A 17,982-nucleotide genomic window follows, 5' to 3' on the forward strand; every position below is an offset into this window, starting at 1 on the left:
TTCCCAGGCACATATTTTCAACCAAACGAACTATCTCTCAACTTACATGACAGATTTTATTAAAATCTCAGAGGGTGTTTAGTTGGGTGAATTTTGGATTTTGGGCTACTATATCACTTTCGTTTTTATTTGGTAATTAGTGTTCAATCATGGTCTAATTAGGCTCAAAACGTTTGTCTCGCCATTTCCAACCAAACTTGTGCAATTAGTTTTTTTTTTGCCTACATTTAATGCTCCATGCACGTATCGTAAGATTCGATGTGATATATACTGTAGCACTTTTTTGAATTTGATCTGGCAACTAATCACGGGCTCAGGCAACTTCCATACGATACTTTTTACCAACCAAACAGGCCATCTGTGCGTGCGCCTGCGTCTGCGTCTGCCATCGGCATCGCCCCCACCACCACACGTCCACCTCTGCCTCCCCCTCTCCTGCCTGGGATCCGGCGCCTTGGAAATTGGGATATCCCATCTCTGATCTCTCTCCTGCCCACCTCCCGCAATTGAGAATTTCTCCTCGCTGTCTCGGCGTCTCGTCCGCTGCCGGCCGGGCTCGCTCGTACGTCGCTCCCCACCCGCAATGGCGGCCACCACCTTCCTTCTCCTCCTCCTCCTCCTCCTCCTGATAATCCTGTCCTCATCCGCCCGCGCCGACCCCAACGCTGTGGTGTCCAGGATCGCCTTCGGATCCCGCGCCAACCAGAGCGAGCCCCAGGTGGTCGACGGAACTCCCCACGCGGCCATGCCCGCCCATTTCGATCAATTCGTTGTGACGGAGATTGTTTCGTCGTGCAGCCCATTTGGGACGCCGTCGTGGGGTTCGGCCCGCAGGTGTTCGTCTGGCTCGGGGACAACGTCTACGGCGACAACAAGCGCCCGTTCCGGGTCTTCGGGAGGGACCGCACCGTGGGGCCCTGGAAGAACGCGCCGCGCTTCTACCCTTCCACCGAGGAGGAGCTGCGGAGGCGGTACCAGCTCGCCAGGGCGCAGCCCGGGTACGCCAGGCTCAGGGAGACCGCTCAGGTCAGGCCTGGCCTCCTTTGCTTTCTTCCCTTCATTGACGATCGCAGCTACTCGTTTGCTCCTGACTAATTTGCTTTGTCAGCTTTCGTGTCATGGCCTCATGGGATTTGAGGGTTATATTGATATTACAATAAGATGTAGCATGGATATGCTGATGATACAGCATTACAATAATGCACTCCCCACCCCAGTCCCCACTCCCGAATTGGTTCTATGGTAGAGAAGAAGGCATTTTAGACAGACTTTTAATCTCCATCTGTGGGCTAGGGTGTTACTTTGTCTCTTCGTTTATTACAGTTTACGTATGTTCTGCACTCATGGACAGTTTTCAACACTACTTCTTCTTTCCTCTTCTGAAAGATGGGAAACTGGTGTGGTGTCACTACTGAAATTCACTAATCGCAGGTTATTGGGACGTGGGATGACCATGATTATGGGTTGAATGATGCAGGAAAAGAGTTTAGTGGGAAAGTGATTACTCAAAGGCTTCTCTTATGCAGTGTTCGGCTGAGCAACAAGCCGGCTTGTTCGGCTTCTTTTTTCAGCCGGAGCAGTGTTTTTCTCTCACAACATTCCATTATGAACCGTGTTTTCCAGCATGAATAGTAAAACTTTCATACCAGCCGAACACTGCATTTCTTGGATGAACCTGAAGACAGTAAACGGTATGCACTTAGAAGCGCTGGAGTTAATCTTTGCTTTTCTTCATTTTTATGTTGTGTAGTTATTGTTTGTTGAATTGATTCAGACCGAGCACATTGGTATGTTATTTGTTTTCTTTAAAGCATTGTCCTACAACCTGTCTTACATACTTGTGTCCACACCCACTACCTATTTTTCATCATTAGAAAACAGCTTCCTTCGCTGGAAATACTGCATTTCATCAGCACCACATTACTTGGGGAATTCATTTTTAAACTTGGACACTCAAACATCTGTTTAATTTTCTTATATCCTTTAACCATCATACAATTCATAAGTGAGTTCTATTGTTTGCTCTGCATTTATTTCAACTAAACATGGATCACTATCAACTTATCAAGTCTGTGTCTATAACGCTTGATCTCATTTAGATTTTTATTTACCTCCGGCCTTTGTTGTTGTAAGTTTAACATATATATAGTTTTTTTGGAGGGATCAGCAGGAGTTGTCTCCTTTTACGTTCCTTAATCTCTGCTCTTGTTCTGTTCTGTAATAACATATATAGTTCAATAGCTGTAGGCCTGTAGCAACTTTCTGGTAAATTTCTTCCATTTTTCATTTGTTTGTAGTTTCTTTCTTTATTGGAATTTAAGGTAGGATGGAATATTATTGCCATTGTTGCTATAATGGTATTTCCTTGTTACTTTTGTGGTCACAGTAACATTAAAGTCTTCTTCCAGGATGTGACCAGGCATTTCTGTTTGAGTTTCAGGATCTGCATACATACAGACATACACCCGCAGATGTCTCATAATAATCTTATTCATTTTTTAACGGTCAACAAGGGAAGAAATCTCCCTGCCTGATAATTTTATACTCTATTGTTGTTTGTTTAGGAGGAAACAAGCTGGTGTTTATGCCTCATACGTGTTTGGCCCTGAAGGAAAATGTGTGAAGGTTTAGTCTCTTATGTCATGTTCAATTTTGCTGTTAACTAGAGAAGGTTTATCTAATTTCTTTTTTCAAATAGGGTGATATAACACATCATCGTACTCAGTGGCGGTGGGGGGCTGGCACCCCCTGACGTGCTGCTAGTCTCTAGTATATACTAGTTAATATCCATGCATGTATGCTGTTAATTAGGCTCCTCCCATTCATTCCAAACGTGTGTATACTGTGTATAAGTGTATTTGAGGTTCAATAAGAAGCAGCCCATTTACACGAACATGTAATTGCTGCTTCTCCCTTCATCGACTGAATATGAAGCGTCGGGCCTTCCTTCGTTTCTCGCCTACAAAGCGTTGAGCCTTCCTGACTTCCTTCGTTTCTTGCCTGTTCAACTGTCCGTCTTCTCTTCTGCTTGACTGCTTCGCCGGTTGGCGGACATCGCCACGCCGGTACGGTTGGAGTGGGAGGCCGAACGTGAGACGCCACGCCATGTCGCCACCGCTGCCGGGCGCCGGCTGCCGACCTGCCGTCCAAATTGCCTTCTAGGTTTCCGTCAGGCGGTCAGGCCACCAGAAGTCCAGAAGCAGCAGGTAATCCGCAATCCATAATCATGCAGTGTTATACTTTTATCTAGTAATTAACGGTCACTATTATTCTTTTATCGAATTGCCTATGATCTCATTGGTAGTTGTAGAGTTAAATTTAAGATAATAGATGTGCAATTTTCTTTTGGTTAATATTTGTGAAATATATATTACTATTATATATGTGACTAAAACTTGGTATGGTTTACTAGTTCTAGTCTTGTACATGGCCCCCCCTATACTCAATTCCTGGCTCCGCCCCTGATCATACTCATGATGCAATGATTCTTTAAGTCTTTGCTATGTTCTCCTTTTTTTCATTATTATGAGTCTAGTAAAATTTCCTTCAAAACAAATTCTCAAAATGGATCATGTATCCCTTCTGGTTATCCTTAGCAGCTCTGTTTTGGCTTTGTTATTTGTTCCTTGAGTGCAAACTTATCTCAGCAATCGATGCTTTCTATTTAATGATGTCCAAGTTTTCAATAACTTGCTACTCTGTGAATTTGAATCCAGTCATTGCTTTGTATTTTAAAGATTCTCAAGATAAAAACAATAGGAAAGTGTGTGTTCAACAATAGATAATGGGCAAAATTAAAGATCAAGGTCAATTATGTTTGCAGGATACAAAGACAAAAAATACATATTTCTTGTAAACCAAAAAACATTTATGAACAGTGCGACACATTGCTATAATGTTTCCCCCTTTGATATCTGGTAGCCTTAGGTTCAAATTTTTGAGTGATATAGAGCATGTCCTCCTCTTATATATGTAAACTTTGAGAACTTCACATAATTTTTTTATGGATATTTGATATTTATCCAATTTACACCAGATATTGGCCTATTAAGTTTAGTACATCGTTACAACATACGCATATGTTACATCTTTAATTTTTATGGATATTTGATATTTATCCAATTTACACCGGATATTGCCCTATTTAAATTTAGTACATTGGTACAAAATACACATGTTACATCTTTGCATGTCCCAATCAATCTAAAGCATCATCCCAGTAGCCGTTTCAAGTATCCACAGGTGGTATTGGGCGTAAAGCTGGTATAAGGTCTAGAATGGTCATCCATCTGGGCTAAATAAAAGAAATATGAACTAGTGCCTTTGCCCCTTCTGTAGTAAATTGTATTTTATCATCAATTTTGAATTAAAGGTAACAGCAATGTATTGCAGGTAATCTTGCTGGATACCAGATATCACAGAGACCCGCTATTAAGTGATGGAACTATTCTGGGAGATCCCCAGTGGCAGTGGCTAGAGAGGGAGCTTCATGGTCCTCAATCAGAGATCGCCATCATTGGATCTTCGATCCAGGTAAACCTATTATTTCACGTATATATATACTTATTGAAAACTTTAAAAAATGTACTTCAAAAACTAATCTAGCCAGGAACCAAAGATGGTCAGATAGAAATCATATACCACAAGTTTTCACAGCAAAAGCTATTAAAAAGCTCACTCCCATGGAACTTTCTGGATGCACACCTTAGTTTCCCACTAATGGGCCGCATAGAAGTTTTGAAAAAACTTCACAAACTTTTACAATGTCAGAAATCTCTATACGGAAATGCACCTTACCAGAAGTTTTATTTTAGTGATAGTATAAAATATCTCGTATTATTTGGTAGGCTGTTTTTCCCTCAAATAAAACAGATGGTACATGTGATTGTATCTAGTAACGGAATTTGAATAATACATTCACCTATTTGGCAGCTCTTCAATGGGCAGAGAATATCCTACCGATTCATCGCTCTATATTTTATGTCTTAATGCTTTAACTATAATAAGCAATTGCATTTTCTTTCATTTTTTTATATGCTATAATAGCCGTGCTCCATTTGTATAATAGTTGTGTTCCCAATGTACAGGTAGTGTCTAATCTTTCAGCCACTACTGGGCCTTTGTTCTATGTGGAGTCCTTTGCACGCTTCCCAAGGGAGAGAGAAAGGCTGTTCAGATTGATTGGTAGTAAGGTTGGTTACTATTACTTTCCTGTGGACAAGCTATTATTTAGGGTCTAAGCCTTTCCATAAATAATAAAATGCAGTAGTTGCTAGCATATCTCCTTCAATTAACTTTTGAAGGAATCCTGAGTCTTCTAGAATATACCATGATACCAGATGTTTATGTGTTCATTACTCTTATGAAACATCTATGGACTGTGTGACTATTTGCAGATACCTGGAGTGATATTTATTAGTGGGGATGTCCATTTCGGTTTCGGAGAAATCACCAGATTCGACTGTGGAGCTCAATACCCATCCTACGATGTTACTTCGAGTGGTCTTACCCAGTCTGTCAACAACACTGTGCCAGAAGTATTTCAACCTCTTATGAGACTTCTGGCAGTACTAACACCAACTACCATGCGAGTTTTGAGCTCAAATTGCCTGTATAAATCATGAACAACAGGTACAACTCTTTCTTGGGTAGAACCTTATAAGTATGAATCCATCAGTGTCGGATAGCTTGTTTTGTTTTTCTGAATTTCTTAGTTTTTTTAAGATCAAAGGTCCTTTCTGTTCTTTTTGAACCAGTAAGCTGTTGATTCTGGACTGAACTAAAACTCTCCAAAAAATGCAGTTCATTTATACTGTAAAATGTTATCATAGGACATCTTAAGGCATTGCTAAGATTTCTATATGCTTATCTTATTTCCTGCTGTGTTCTGTTTTGGTTATACTTGTACTGTTAAATCATTTGTGTTTTGCTGTTGCAGGCCAACCAAATTTCGGAGCAATTGAAATTGATTGGAACGCTGTACCTCCACGGATTAAACTTGAACTAAGGGATGTTGAGGGTCGTTCTGTTCACAGTGTAGAGTTCCCTATATCTGCAGCCTGTTCGCTTGGTCGTAAACGATCGTGGATTATAAGCCAGAACAATATTTTTCTCTCACACCAAACCAGCCAGCAGTAATAATCCACGATCGTTTCGGTCGAAACGAACAGGCTGCTGAACTGCGGCCCTTGGATGGGCCCTTGGATGTGTGGAGCGGAGGACAAACGAAGATTCGGTCCAGCTAAGCTAGATTTCACACTAACCAGGATCCTATACCACAGACCATGCCTTGAGCAGGCAAGAACCAGATGGCACCGCAGTATCAATGAGTACACTATGCTGTTCAATTTGCAAAGCGCAGATTGGATAGGTATGTTAGCTAACAAGGACAGTAACATACAACCATGTACTGCATCGTGTAGCCTAGCTTTCTGAATCGTTGTTTTCCAGTCTCATGTCTTCCGTCCTGTTTGTGTTTCTGGTAACTGGTAAGCATTGTGTTGAGTAAAATCTTGGAGGTGGGGGTGTCCAACAAGTAGTCACCCAACTAGTTACACCAGCTTAGTGATATACTTTAACAAAGTTCGAGAGACAGTATGTGACACTGATGTGAAATCGACTCGTGAGTACAAGAACTGCATATTCAACACGCCGTTGCTAATATGAATTGAGAAATTGGTGGTGTTCGAGATGCACGCAGATCCTGAAAACCGCTTAGCGGCTTAGTGAGACGACGTTGTGGATCAAGTTTGAGATCTACTGTATGTTAGCATCTGAACAATACTTTAGGTAAAGGAAACCATATATTATATAAGAAAGTCATACGGTACTGAAATATATTTGAGGTTTGAAAAGAAGTGTAGTAGTGCGCGCAGATTATAATGATCAAGTTGTGATTCATAACCACTACCAAATCCAACTATTTGGATAACCAGCAGGAGAAGCCTTAGTGAACTAATAACTAAGAAACTCATATTTTTTAGAGTAAAGATATTAAAGTTTTTATTTTCGGGGTGCCCAGGAAAATATATGTTTCCTTTTTGTGTAACTTCTGGTACAAAATAAAAACTATCATCTCTTTGTATGGTCTTTTTTTTTCTGCTCTGGGGTCACGACCAAAAATCCATAGTATTATCACTACCATGCATGTAAATATTAGGTGGGTTGCGAAAACCAAAACGGCAGAACCTGAACAAAGTTCAAATTCTGTGCTTATATCTTGAGCAATCATCTTTGAAGAAATTATGGAAACCGACGCTATCGCAAACCTTAAACTAACTAACAAAAGATGTGAGTGTACTAGATAATTATATAACACAGTATAGCATGTAAGACTGCATAATTGTTGCACCGAACCTGAAAGAGCAGTACATTTCTCCTATTTTGTTCTGAAAACATTCAGACAGATTAATTTAGGTCACCAACGTTTAGCTCAATCAGACAAATACGATGGATCAATTCCAAAAATTGCCCTCAAATGTTAGAACAAAGCATGAAAAGAAAAAGATCAGACAGATTAATTTAGGTCATGAACGTTTAGCCCAATCAGACAAATACGATGGATCAATTCCAAAAATTGCCCTCAAATGTTAGAACAAAGCATGAAAAGAAAAAGAGTTGATGGGAGGGGTTAGTGAGTGAGCCAGGGAGTGTCCATACGAGTCCCTGGTTACCTTAATGGGTTAAGATCAGAGGAGTTGTTTTCTCCCTTGACCACCCGTATGGACACATGACGAGACGCAGCTTGGGCTCCGGCAACCCCCTCGGGCCGACCGTTCTTATGCCGAAGCGTAAAACGATTCGGCTTTGCCCTTCCGTTCAAGACAGGATGGACCTCCCCAATTTTCCTAGGCTCATGAACTCACTACCCAGGCAGAGGCCCAACCGTTGGGCCGGGCCAGAACCATGTCACCACACCAACTCTTTAGCCCTCCACCTGACTGGAGTGACAGGCTCGCGCGACCGAGCTCGGCGGCTGCTACTCGGGAAGTGTGCTTTCTTAAGCTGGGTTGCTCAGAGTGTGACTACCGGTATGGGACTAACGATGAGCGCTTGGTTTGCAGGAACAGAGTGCGAGAATGCATTAGTCTGCATGCGCTTTTGCTAAAATCTTTTTTGGCCTGCCTCATCTGCATCACGGCATGTTTTGTGTGTGAGACTGAAAAGAAAAATGACACAGAACCCAAATCATTCATAACTGTAGACTGTGTAGCGCTCCTTGATGCCTCTCATGCGTGGGACATTGAATATCATATCATATATGATCAAAGTTTTAAATCTGCAGTTTTAAAATGCACGTATGAATAAAACATCGTTTTGATACTGATCAGTTTATTCATATCCAATGGCTGTAACTGTAATAGCTTAGCGATTCACCAAATTGCTAGTTAAATGGTGACAATTCAGTTGTAACCGTAACCTTTGGATAAAAATTTTATAGCTTTTATTAAACCGTGGTGAAATGGGAGATTATAATGCCAACCCCTTAATGCCATCAGATCAGAACTGGCACCTGATGAAGCTCTCGCTTCTCGGCTGTCCGCACCGTTCGTACGTGCACTGCAACAACTACTCTCAAAAGTTTACCTCCTATCTCATTGAATATTTAGACACATACATTATCTCATTGAATATTTAGACACATACATAGAGTAATAAATATAAACTAAAAGATAAATAATTACACAGATTGCGACTACTTTATGAGACGAATCTTTTAAGCCTAATTAATCTATGATTTGACAATAAAGTGCTACAGTATACACATATGCTAATGACGGATTAATTATGGTTAATAAATTCGTCTCGCAGTTTACTGACGGATTCTATAATTTATTTTTTTATTAGTATCCAAACACCCTATACGACACCCTGATACCCGACGTGACACCCAAAACTTTAACTAAGCCCTTGTTTAGTTGGACCCCAAAGTCCAAAAAGTTGCTACAGTACCTGTCACATCGAATGTTTGCGGCTCGTGCATGGAGCATTAAATGTATACGAAAAGAAAAACTAATTGCACAGTTTGGTGGAAAATTGCGAGACGAACGTTTTAAGCCTAATTAGTCAATGTTTGGACACTATTTGCCAAATAAAAACGAAGGTGCTACAGTGACCCCAAATTCCAAATTTCGCGAACTAAACGAGGGCTAAACAACGACTAAACTTCCATATCACAACGGCCAACAAACACAGAGGGCCTCCGCCGATCAGACCGGCCCATCAACGGCAATGAGGCGCCGTGCTCCCGGTCCAAATAAACCCGCCTCATTTTCATGGGCGTCAGCCTCTTTTGAAGTTTTGATGGAGTCACAGCCTCACAGTCAGCCACGTGCTGCCACACACATCGGCCGGCGAGCTGTATTTGCTTTGAGTCTGATTAGCATAGCAGTAGCAGTACGGGACTGAAGGACGAGAGTTTTTGTTATTTCAGTAAAAACGCTCCCAAGTTGATTAAGCTAGTAAAGGGAAATAAAGTTTTGAATTGATGTGTATGTCCATGTACAACACTACATATATAGATGAAAACGCAATGGTCGGCATTTGCATCTTTCGTTCAGCTGCGCCATCCGTTTATAATTTTGACAAGTGACGTCTATAGCCCCACATCAACTTTTTGTCCATGGCTGAACGTGGAAAATGTCCGGTAAGGGCAAATGCAATAGTGTAAAAATTAGAACCCACTCACTCTATTTTGCCAAAGAGGCGTCAACTTGTCAGAGCATATGAATATTAGGAGACGCTTCAAGTTTTTTCAGAGCCATTTATTTTTAGGAAAAGAAAAACAAAACAGAGGAACAGCCTGGCGCGCCCTGACTCCGTGGAAGCCCCAGCTCGGCGAGATCAGGGGCTTCGACCCCCCGCCGACCCATTTACCCCCGCCGGCGATTGCCGGCCTCCCCCCCGGGCCAATGCGCCACCCCGTCGAACAACTTTACCACAGCGACGACCCGCCGACAATCCTCGGGCGAAGGCCCAACAACGTGCGCGCGCGCGCCAACTCTTCCTCAGTTCCTCTGATGTGGTCTTGGTCTGCCTCCTCAACAACAACGGCCCAAATGCCTTCGACGACCCCCGGCCGGCTAAAGGGCCTCTTCAACAGGTCAGAGGCTCAGACGTCCAGGGGCCCGGGAACCACATGCCTGCTTCTCGGTGGGCCGGCTTTGTCATTGTGCTCAAGTAAACTCCCGCCCCGACGCGCGCGCTGAGAAGCGGCTCTTTAAGCTGGTTAGCCCGGCATTCAGTAAGTAGTGTGGTACTAATGTGGGAGCAAACGCTGCGTTCGGGTGTTCTTGCTTTGTTATGTTGCTCGGCTGCTCCGTAGCGTGAGAAGTCCATCTTTAGATGGGCCAGTTGGCCTCCTGCGAGACCCATAGTGGCGTCACGCTCCCACAAACAAATGCAGAAACGAGAGACGAAAGGCTTTCTCCTAGTTTTTCCACGGTGCAGGATTGAAGGCTGATCGCCTAATCAGCCCACGTGTCAAGGATTGCACAGGCAGTCAGGCACATAGCATCAACACAAGTCTTTTTGCGAAAAAAAAATTCAACGCAAGTTTTTTTTTTGTCATGGCCTCTACGATTCCTTTTCAAATTTATGTCTAATGTTTGTCGGATAGTTACATCTCTTCCATAAGGAAAATAAAAAATAAATATATCTTTAGCTATTCGAACTAAAAAAAATACTTTTATTTTATAATTAAAATGTCAAAACCAAAGATATAGCCTTCTAACAGTTATTTTTAAATGTGATATGCTATTTTCTAGAAATAATAAAAAACTGATTTAGACTCTAAAGATTTATAGTTAATTCATTTATAAATTAGAAAAATATGAAGTCATTGCCAATATTATAATCTGTTTTATTTTTTTCTATTTGAAGTTATTTGGATCCCATTTTTTGTTCCCGCTCCTAATGAAACACAAAATAATAACAACTTAAATAAGTAGGACATGAGTACATGACTATGAGGATAAAACAACAACAAATAAAATCTAAATTACTCCATATAGGGTATCAATGGTTTAAGTTTTATTTCTTACTATAATTTAAAATTAACTAATTATATTTTTTTAGATATTAACAAGATTTTTATCTTTCTGAATTCAGTGAATGAAAAGATATTTTTAATCTGCTAGAAGACTAACTTTATCCGGTTTTCAAACGTTGTGTGAGCAAAGAAAGATTGTTTTCAATTTCAAGAAATAAAACTGGGTGTCAACGATAATGCTATGGTCAAAATGGAATACGACTAGCTCTCGTTTTGAGCTCAGAAGGCTGAAGCCTTTTAGTCATGAGACGATATATCTTGGCGTTGGTACTGCTAGGGCAGTTAGACGTTACACTCAGCCGTTACATGTTCATATAATCATACACAGAAAAATACGCACAATACTGTCAATATATATTTACTTATTATTAACGGGTAATTTCAAGTGATCCCATGAATCAATTGTCTAAGTTGGCTCAACCAAAATGATGAACAGCAGCTGCGTAGGGCAGATTGCAAATTTTGACCAGAATGATGGTTAACGCACGACGTGAAGTTAAAAACCAGCCCATCCAGATGGCTGCTCTACCTTCTTGGCCACACCAGCATTAAATCTTTGGGATGAGCTCCCTTGGGCAGCGGCCCTGTTGATCTGTGTAGCAGCGCTTACTGCTGCTGCTGATGTTCTGAAATTATCAGAACCAAAACCCCACGCATCGGGGGAAGCACCTGATGTTGTGTTCTTGGTTATGTTTTGGCTCCCATTAGTTGCATGATCGACCTTTGGTCGGGCCTGAGTCTTTGTGTCAGGGAAAACCTGCCATGTTTTGGCATCAGAACTGGCTGATGAGGAGTTGCTAGCAAGCATCCCTTGTTCAAGCTCCCACACAGTTCCTTGGATCTTTTCCTTTCGCTGCATGGATTATAGATCTTATGTAAGATGTTAATAAACTCAAGGAGAGTGAAAAATGGTGCATTAGACATTGGTGCAGGTCAATCACCTGAGACTGAGATCCAGACTCTTGTGTCCTTGAGCTGACTTTGTTTGAGGGAGGCGTTGCCTTAGCAAGAGTGCGCTTCAGCTCTTGGATCTCCTGACGCTGTGATCGGCAGATTGCAGATAACTTTTCATACTTGGCTGTCATCTCAGCCTTTTCTAATGTGGTTTTCTTCAACTGCTCCTTCAGACTGGACACTTCAAGTTCAAGTTCGGATGCCTTACCAACGGCAATGTTGAGATTGTGAATGTCAAAATCTGCAACAAAGCTGTTGAATGGATCCTTCGCGCATTTTGGCTTGGGTTGAGGTGGTTGTGCTTTAATTTTCCCAGAATTTTGTATCTCCGTGTCAGATAGACCTCTGAAACCATTATTGGACAAGGAGTTACTTTGTGCTTTACTTGTTCGTGACATCTGACCAGAATGACCGTGTCTATCGCCAGGGATACTGATGCTGGTGTCCACCCAGCTTTGGTTCTGCTTTGATGACAGTGATGTCTTAATTGGCTCCTCGTCAAACAAAGGGTTCCTATTATCTGCAGCTTGAGCACCTTGTGCGTGCTGTGTCGCCCAAAATGCACCAAAAGGTGCATCTCCTGCCTTTGAGCTTCCATGCGATAAAGAACTATTAGATTGCTCTCTTGGAGGTGGAGGAGGGTTCCTTCTAGGCATCACAGGTGTTCTTTTATGAGCACCTACACAAGAAAAAAAGATGATCAGCAAACAGACATCATTTGGACAGTGATGTCCAAAAACACATCAGTAAAATGACCTCATTCATCAATTACACATTGCTTGCAGAGAACATATGGAATGTAAATCAGGCTAAAATATTTAAATGATCCTTACAGAACGCTGCATGCAGAATAGAGACATGACAGAAGAAGGGAAGGATGGTAGGATGGTGGCGATTTTCATAGGAATTTGACAGGAATCAGTTCAATTTTTTTCATAGAAAAAACGCAGGAACAGGGAAAAAATCCCGTGTTCCAAACAGGCCCTAAAAGGGGATATTCCATGATGGTGTTAGAGTATATTAGTTGTAATTATCAAAATTGGAGGCCAGTCCACAGAGACAACAAATATTTAAATAGGATAATAAAGAAACAAATAATCAAAATACACAAAGAATTCTTGTCAAAGCCCACTAACCCAGGAAAATGAACACAATGCATAGCATCAAACCCTACTGCATTTATCTATCAAAGATGCACCAATTTCTATTGGTACATGTCAAATTGTTGTATAACTAGGTATTTATGTCACTAGGTAATGTTAGGTTCTCCCCGAATCCAGCGGCATAACCCACCCACCCACACACACACCTTTTCTGTCGTCAAGGGCCGACTTTTCAATTGACAAACAAGAGAAATAAAATATCATCAGTAAAGATTTGGCCCCATACGATCTAAAAAGCATTTCAGGAAGTACTGTGAATCAATGGCAACCCCACGTGATCAATAAAGTGCCATACTTGTACAGATAAAATTTCTTCTAGCACCTCACCTTCATCTTGCAAGGAAACGGCTGGTGAAGGTCCATCGGGTAACCTTTTCTGTAACTCAAGCGGCAGTAGCTCATTAGCACGAAACCAGACCTGTCAAATATACAGCATATAGCATAAGCCAAAGAAAACAATTTATCTGATTCCTAGGGCTACATGCAACAGTCTATGACTAACCTAGTATCATGGAGATGAATGGCCAATCAATCAAAGCTCTTGCCTGCGTGATGTCTGGTCTGGCATTTGGAGAGGCTTCCAGCATATCTTTGATCAACCCTGTGACAGCAGCGCTATACTTGGGTTGCTCAGGGATACGATAATTGCCATTGAGTACCTGCAGCTTGGATTCTCCATCAAATGCAGACTTGAAGTAGCATATTCTATATAGAAGGCACCCCAAGGCCTGCCAGTGGTAGGTAAAAAAAAGGTTACAAATTACTTCACTCTTCACGAATAGCCCAATGATTAATGTTAAATACAATGTGATACTGGAGCCAGATCATTATTAGCAATCATCCATTAACATGAAAAACATATGCCTTTAAACTTTTTACGAACTTAATTTGCCTCTCTGATAATTAAATGAAGAACATAGCACATGATATGCAAAGGTTTGCTTAAGATTCAGAGACATGTATCCTAAAGGCCATATGCTCATGTTCATATGCTTTGCACTTACCCAAATGTCAACTTTTTCGCTAATAACTTCTCTTCTGTAGAGATCCCACATCTGAAAAGCCATCATGAAATCATTGGAGTCTGTACAAGGTTATTTTATTTTAAATCCACAGTGCAGACATCTGTTCTTTTACCTCTGGGGCCCTGTAGGCTGGGGTTGTATGCTTCCTGATGACATCTTCCTCAATGCCCATCTCTTCTGGTTTGTTAAAGCATTTATGATTAGTTGATGTGCTTCCAAAATCACATATTTTCCATGCACCGTCCAATCCAAGAAGAACATTTTCAGCTTTCAGATCCCTACAATATGGCAAAAAGGTTGAACATAAGATATATTTGCTCATAGTTGATACATACTTATTACTTCATAACTTGTTTTAGGAACTGCAAACTAGCCCCTCACACCTAATATGACACACTGGTACGAGAAATAACTGTTTACAGACAGTATTTGCCCTCCCACAGTTCCAGCTACAAGGTATAGAAATTTCAACCCAACTCAGAATATTAGCTGGATTCAAATATAGTACACGAAAGAAAACAATAATCACTTTCTATTTACCAGTAATTGCCAATTAATTTGAAAAACCCTAACTGAATAATGAAACAGAACAGCATAAACACTACCATACCTATGTGCAATTGGCGGTGATTGTCCATGCATGGCAAAGACAGCATTGCAGACATCTCTAAAAATTAAGAGCACCTTCTTCTCCTCATAGTAACCACTACCTCTGCTCTCCATTGCACTCACCAAGGACTTCTCACAGAACTCCATTACAAGAAGTGCCTCCTTTGTACGGCCCATGTCAAAAACATCATGGGCAACAAGTGTGACCACATTCGGATGCCCTTTGAGGAGGTTCATAACCTGGATCTCCTTCATGACAAGATCAAGCGATTCTGAGTCATTGCAAATAATGTGCTTCAATGCGTACATCTTTGATGGATGTACTGTGTCGCATGCCAAATATACACAAGAGAAACCTCCTTGTGCAATGGCATTGCGTACTGTGATCTTCACACTTCCAACATCAATAGTGCGACCATCCAGCCCACTCTGTGCTTTACCCCCAAAGGGATTGAGTTTCCACATTATTGGAATACCGAGACAAAGGATGAAATACCGGTGCTTATTTTGTTGGGTATGGTTCTCCAAATGTTTCTGTGTCAACCAAAGGGCAACAGTATAATACTTTGATAAGCAGCCACATAACATGCAAGCAGACATGTATAAAAGGTGAATGGAATAACCATTGAAACAGTTTTGCAGTCATGATAAATTATCCGAAGAAAGAAACAAGTCTGAACTCATGAAATGCAAACGATGTTTCTCCCCATGGAGGTCACTGAGAAAATATGCAAGGAATGTTACTATATGAGCCCATTAGTACCAGATCAAACGACATACTATCTCAGAACCCTACAGATAAAAAATAAGTCACAGACTTGATATTCTAAAGCTAATTTTACTTGTTTTTCCCCTCTCAAAACTATATATTGTATGAAATTAAATGAAACTAAACTTCATTCCCATCATCCCATGTGTAGGAATGATGTCCCCCTTCAGTTGTCTGCATGAAGCACTATCAAGGTGCGAGGACCAAAATTATATACTATGTTATAGCAATGCCGTTCAAATCCATCTTCCACACCCTATACAAGTAGACAATCACCTGATAAGGATTCTGCGCCGTTCTGATGATTGTAACACCACGCCTATTGTTTGAATAAGCACTAATGCCCGCATTCTTAACGAGAAATCTGGCTCGTCACCTAGATAAGCCGAAATAGCGAATCAGATGCAGCTACTGCTAAGCTAGGGTCACATGGAGCCCACGCATCTGTATTATCGGGCTAATATCAGGCGATCTCGAGGGAATCGCTGGATGCTTGCTCAAAGATACACCAAAACCAAGGAATCCAGATAACCCGATGTTCGTGCTCCCGAGCTAGACTAGAGCAATACTAAAAACCAACTAAAATTTCACCGCACATCTGGAGCGCGAGGCGCAGATCACCGCGATCCCGCGCGCATTCACACGGACAACTGAAACGATTCCCACTTACCACGCAAAATGCAGGTCCGGCTCCGATCCCTCCCAGACAAGCCAATCTAACCACTCCCAATGTCCCTCGTTCCTTGCCGCTGAAGCTCGCCGAATCTCGGAAAGGAGTCGCACCTCTAGATCGGAGGCGGAGGCCCGCGGTCGCGGTGGGCTCCGGCGCCGGCGGCGTCAGATGCGGGGGCGATCTCGTCTGGAGATTCGGTGCGCCCGGGCGCAATCTGCCGAGCCTGACGGGAGGGAAGGAGGAAGGAAGCAAGCAAGCAAGCAAAAGCCGAGACGGGGAGCGGTGGAGCCGTGGCGATGGCGAAGTGGTGGCCTGGTGGCCGCTGGTGGGGTGGGGTGTGGCCACAAATAGATTTCTTGTCGAATATTTTTGCTGGGCTTTTGTCCTGTGTTCTTTTCTTTGTTTTTTATACTTACTTTGTCCCAAAACAAGTGATTATTTTTTTATTTTAAATCTTGTTTAACCATTCGTCTTATTTAAAAAATTTATATTAATTAGAAAATAAATAAATTATTATTAAAGTATCTCTAATAATAAAATAAGTCATAACAAAATAGATGATATTTATATAAAAATTTTAAATAAGACAGACAGTCAAATAAGAAGTTTGTTCGTGCTTTTTGCTACTTTTGCTCGAGGGCCAAAAAGTTTTTACGCGCTAGCGGTAGCACATTGGGATTAGCCCTGGCCGTTCGGTTTAGAGCAATAGGCAAATCCTTAGCTATAAGTTAAGTTATAAGAGTCGAGCTATATAATAGTTAGTCTTCTATTTGTCTATAATTTTTTTTTATTAAATATTTTTATTTTCATTCTCTTTCCTATTCCTCCTTACATCTCTACTAAGAGTTTGGGACCCACTATTGCTTATGTTTCTGTGCCTAGCTTGTTGCTTGCATGAGAGCCAAACTCTCTCCTCTTTCATTCCTTCTCTCTTCCTCGTCGGCAAAAATATTGATTAGCTTGGCTATAAGCCAATTGTTGTACTTGCTCTTACCCGAATTTTTCGGGTCGGGTAGCTCGGGTAATAAAAAATGTTACCCAAATTTAGCTCTGAAAAAAGACTACCCGATAATTCAGGTTCGGGTTTGGGTATTCCTGAACTACCCGATATTCAGACTGCTGACTATTGAGGTCGGCCGTTGGGGCGTCAGGGGTCGGGGCTCTCACGTCGACGGTCGCGTCGGCAGCATCGGGGTGTCGGAGCTTGACCGCGTGGGGCAGCGTCGGGCGTCGGCGACTCGGCAGTCGCTAGGGCTCAGGCTTGCGTCGTCGGCTCGATCGCGCGACAGCGTGAGGGCGACGACGGCAACTCGGTGGTCGCTAGGGTTCCGTGGGGTTTGGGATTTGGGGGCAGCTCGTGCTCAGTCGCAAGCCGCTCGATCTCGAGGAATTGGGGGTGTCGGGGGTAGAGACGTGGAGTACTGCCGTACTAGAGGGGAGTTGGCTAGTTGCTGGGCCACGTACACATAGTCGGCTTAAAGGTTGATGTTCTATTGGGCTCTGGAAATATTGGGTAATATTGTGAAAGCTCTAGTTTGATTTTGGTGAATTGATGAAACCCTAAGTGCTAACCTAGTTTATCAAAGTGATTATGAGATAAGTGACACATTCCAAGTGGTGAAACAAATGAAGATCGTAACATGATGATGGCGATGACATGACGATGATCACATGTTTGGACTTGGAAAAGGATAAAGAAAAATAAAAGGCTCAAGGCAAAGATATAAGTGGTAGGAGCC

At 41.9% G+C, this 17,982-nt stretch overlaps 1 protein-coding gene and 1 pseudogene across 2 annotated transcripts; one reads left to right on the forward strand and one right to left on the reverse strand.

Annotated features, from left to right (window-relative positions):
• Positions 1–394: 394 nt before the first annotated feature.
• Positions 395–6,449, forward strand: LOC136474049 (uncharacterized; annotated as a pseudogene).
• Positions 6,450–11,256: 4,807 nt separating this feature from the next.
• Positions 11,257–16,547, reverse strand: LOC136474050 (uncharacterized). 2 transcript variants are annotated; one of them, XM_066471665.1, is made up of 8 exons: positions 16,354–16,492; positions 14,803–15,335; positions 14,305–14,470; positions 14,172–14,222; positions 13,713–13,895; positions 13,495–13,585; positions 11,992–12,683; positions 11,257–11,903 (listed from the first exon to the last, which is right to left on the reverse strand). In XM_066471665.1, the coding sequence occupies exons 2-8, from the start codon at positions 15,264–15,266 to the stop codon at positions 11,547–11,549; spliced, it is 2,004 nt and encodes a 667-aa protein (XP_066327762.1). In that variant the 5' UTR covers positions 15,267–15,335; positions 16,354–16,492; the 3' UTR covers positions 11,257–11,546. The 2 variants fall into 2 exon arrangements, with proteins under 2 accessions (XP_066327762.1, XP_066327763.1); XM_066471666.1 differs by having other exon boundaries at positions 11,258–11,903; positions 16,241–16,547.
• Between the last annotated feature and the right edge of the window lie 1,435 nt (positions 16,548–17,982).

This window comes from Miscanthus floridulus, chromosome 8 (genome assembly GCF_019320115.1).
Source record: "Miscanthus floridulus cultivar M001 chromosome 8, ASM1932011v1, whole genome shotgun sequence".
In the NCBI taxonomy this organism is placed as follows: Eukaryota; Viridiplantae; Streptophyta; class Magnoliopsida; order Poales; family Poaceae; genus Miscanthus; species Miscanthus floridulus.

Excerpts from the sequence above, each read along its gene's own strand:
- LOC136474050 (XM_066471665.1), bottom strand. The coding sequence starts at position 15,266 with ATGTGGAAACTCAATCCCTTTGGGGGTAAAGCACAGAGTGGGCTGGAT. Across the intron at positions 14,223-14,304 it reads CAGCCTACAGGGCCCCAGAG|ATGTGGGATCTCTACAGAAG; the intron begins GTAAAAGAACAG and ends ATGGCTTTTCAG. Across the intron at positions 11,904-11,991 it reads AGTCTGGATCTCAGTCTCAG|CGAAAGGAAAAGATCCAAGG; the intron begins GTGATTGACCTG and ends TAATCCATGCAG.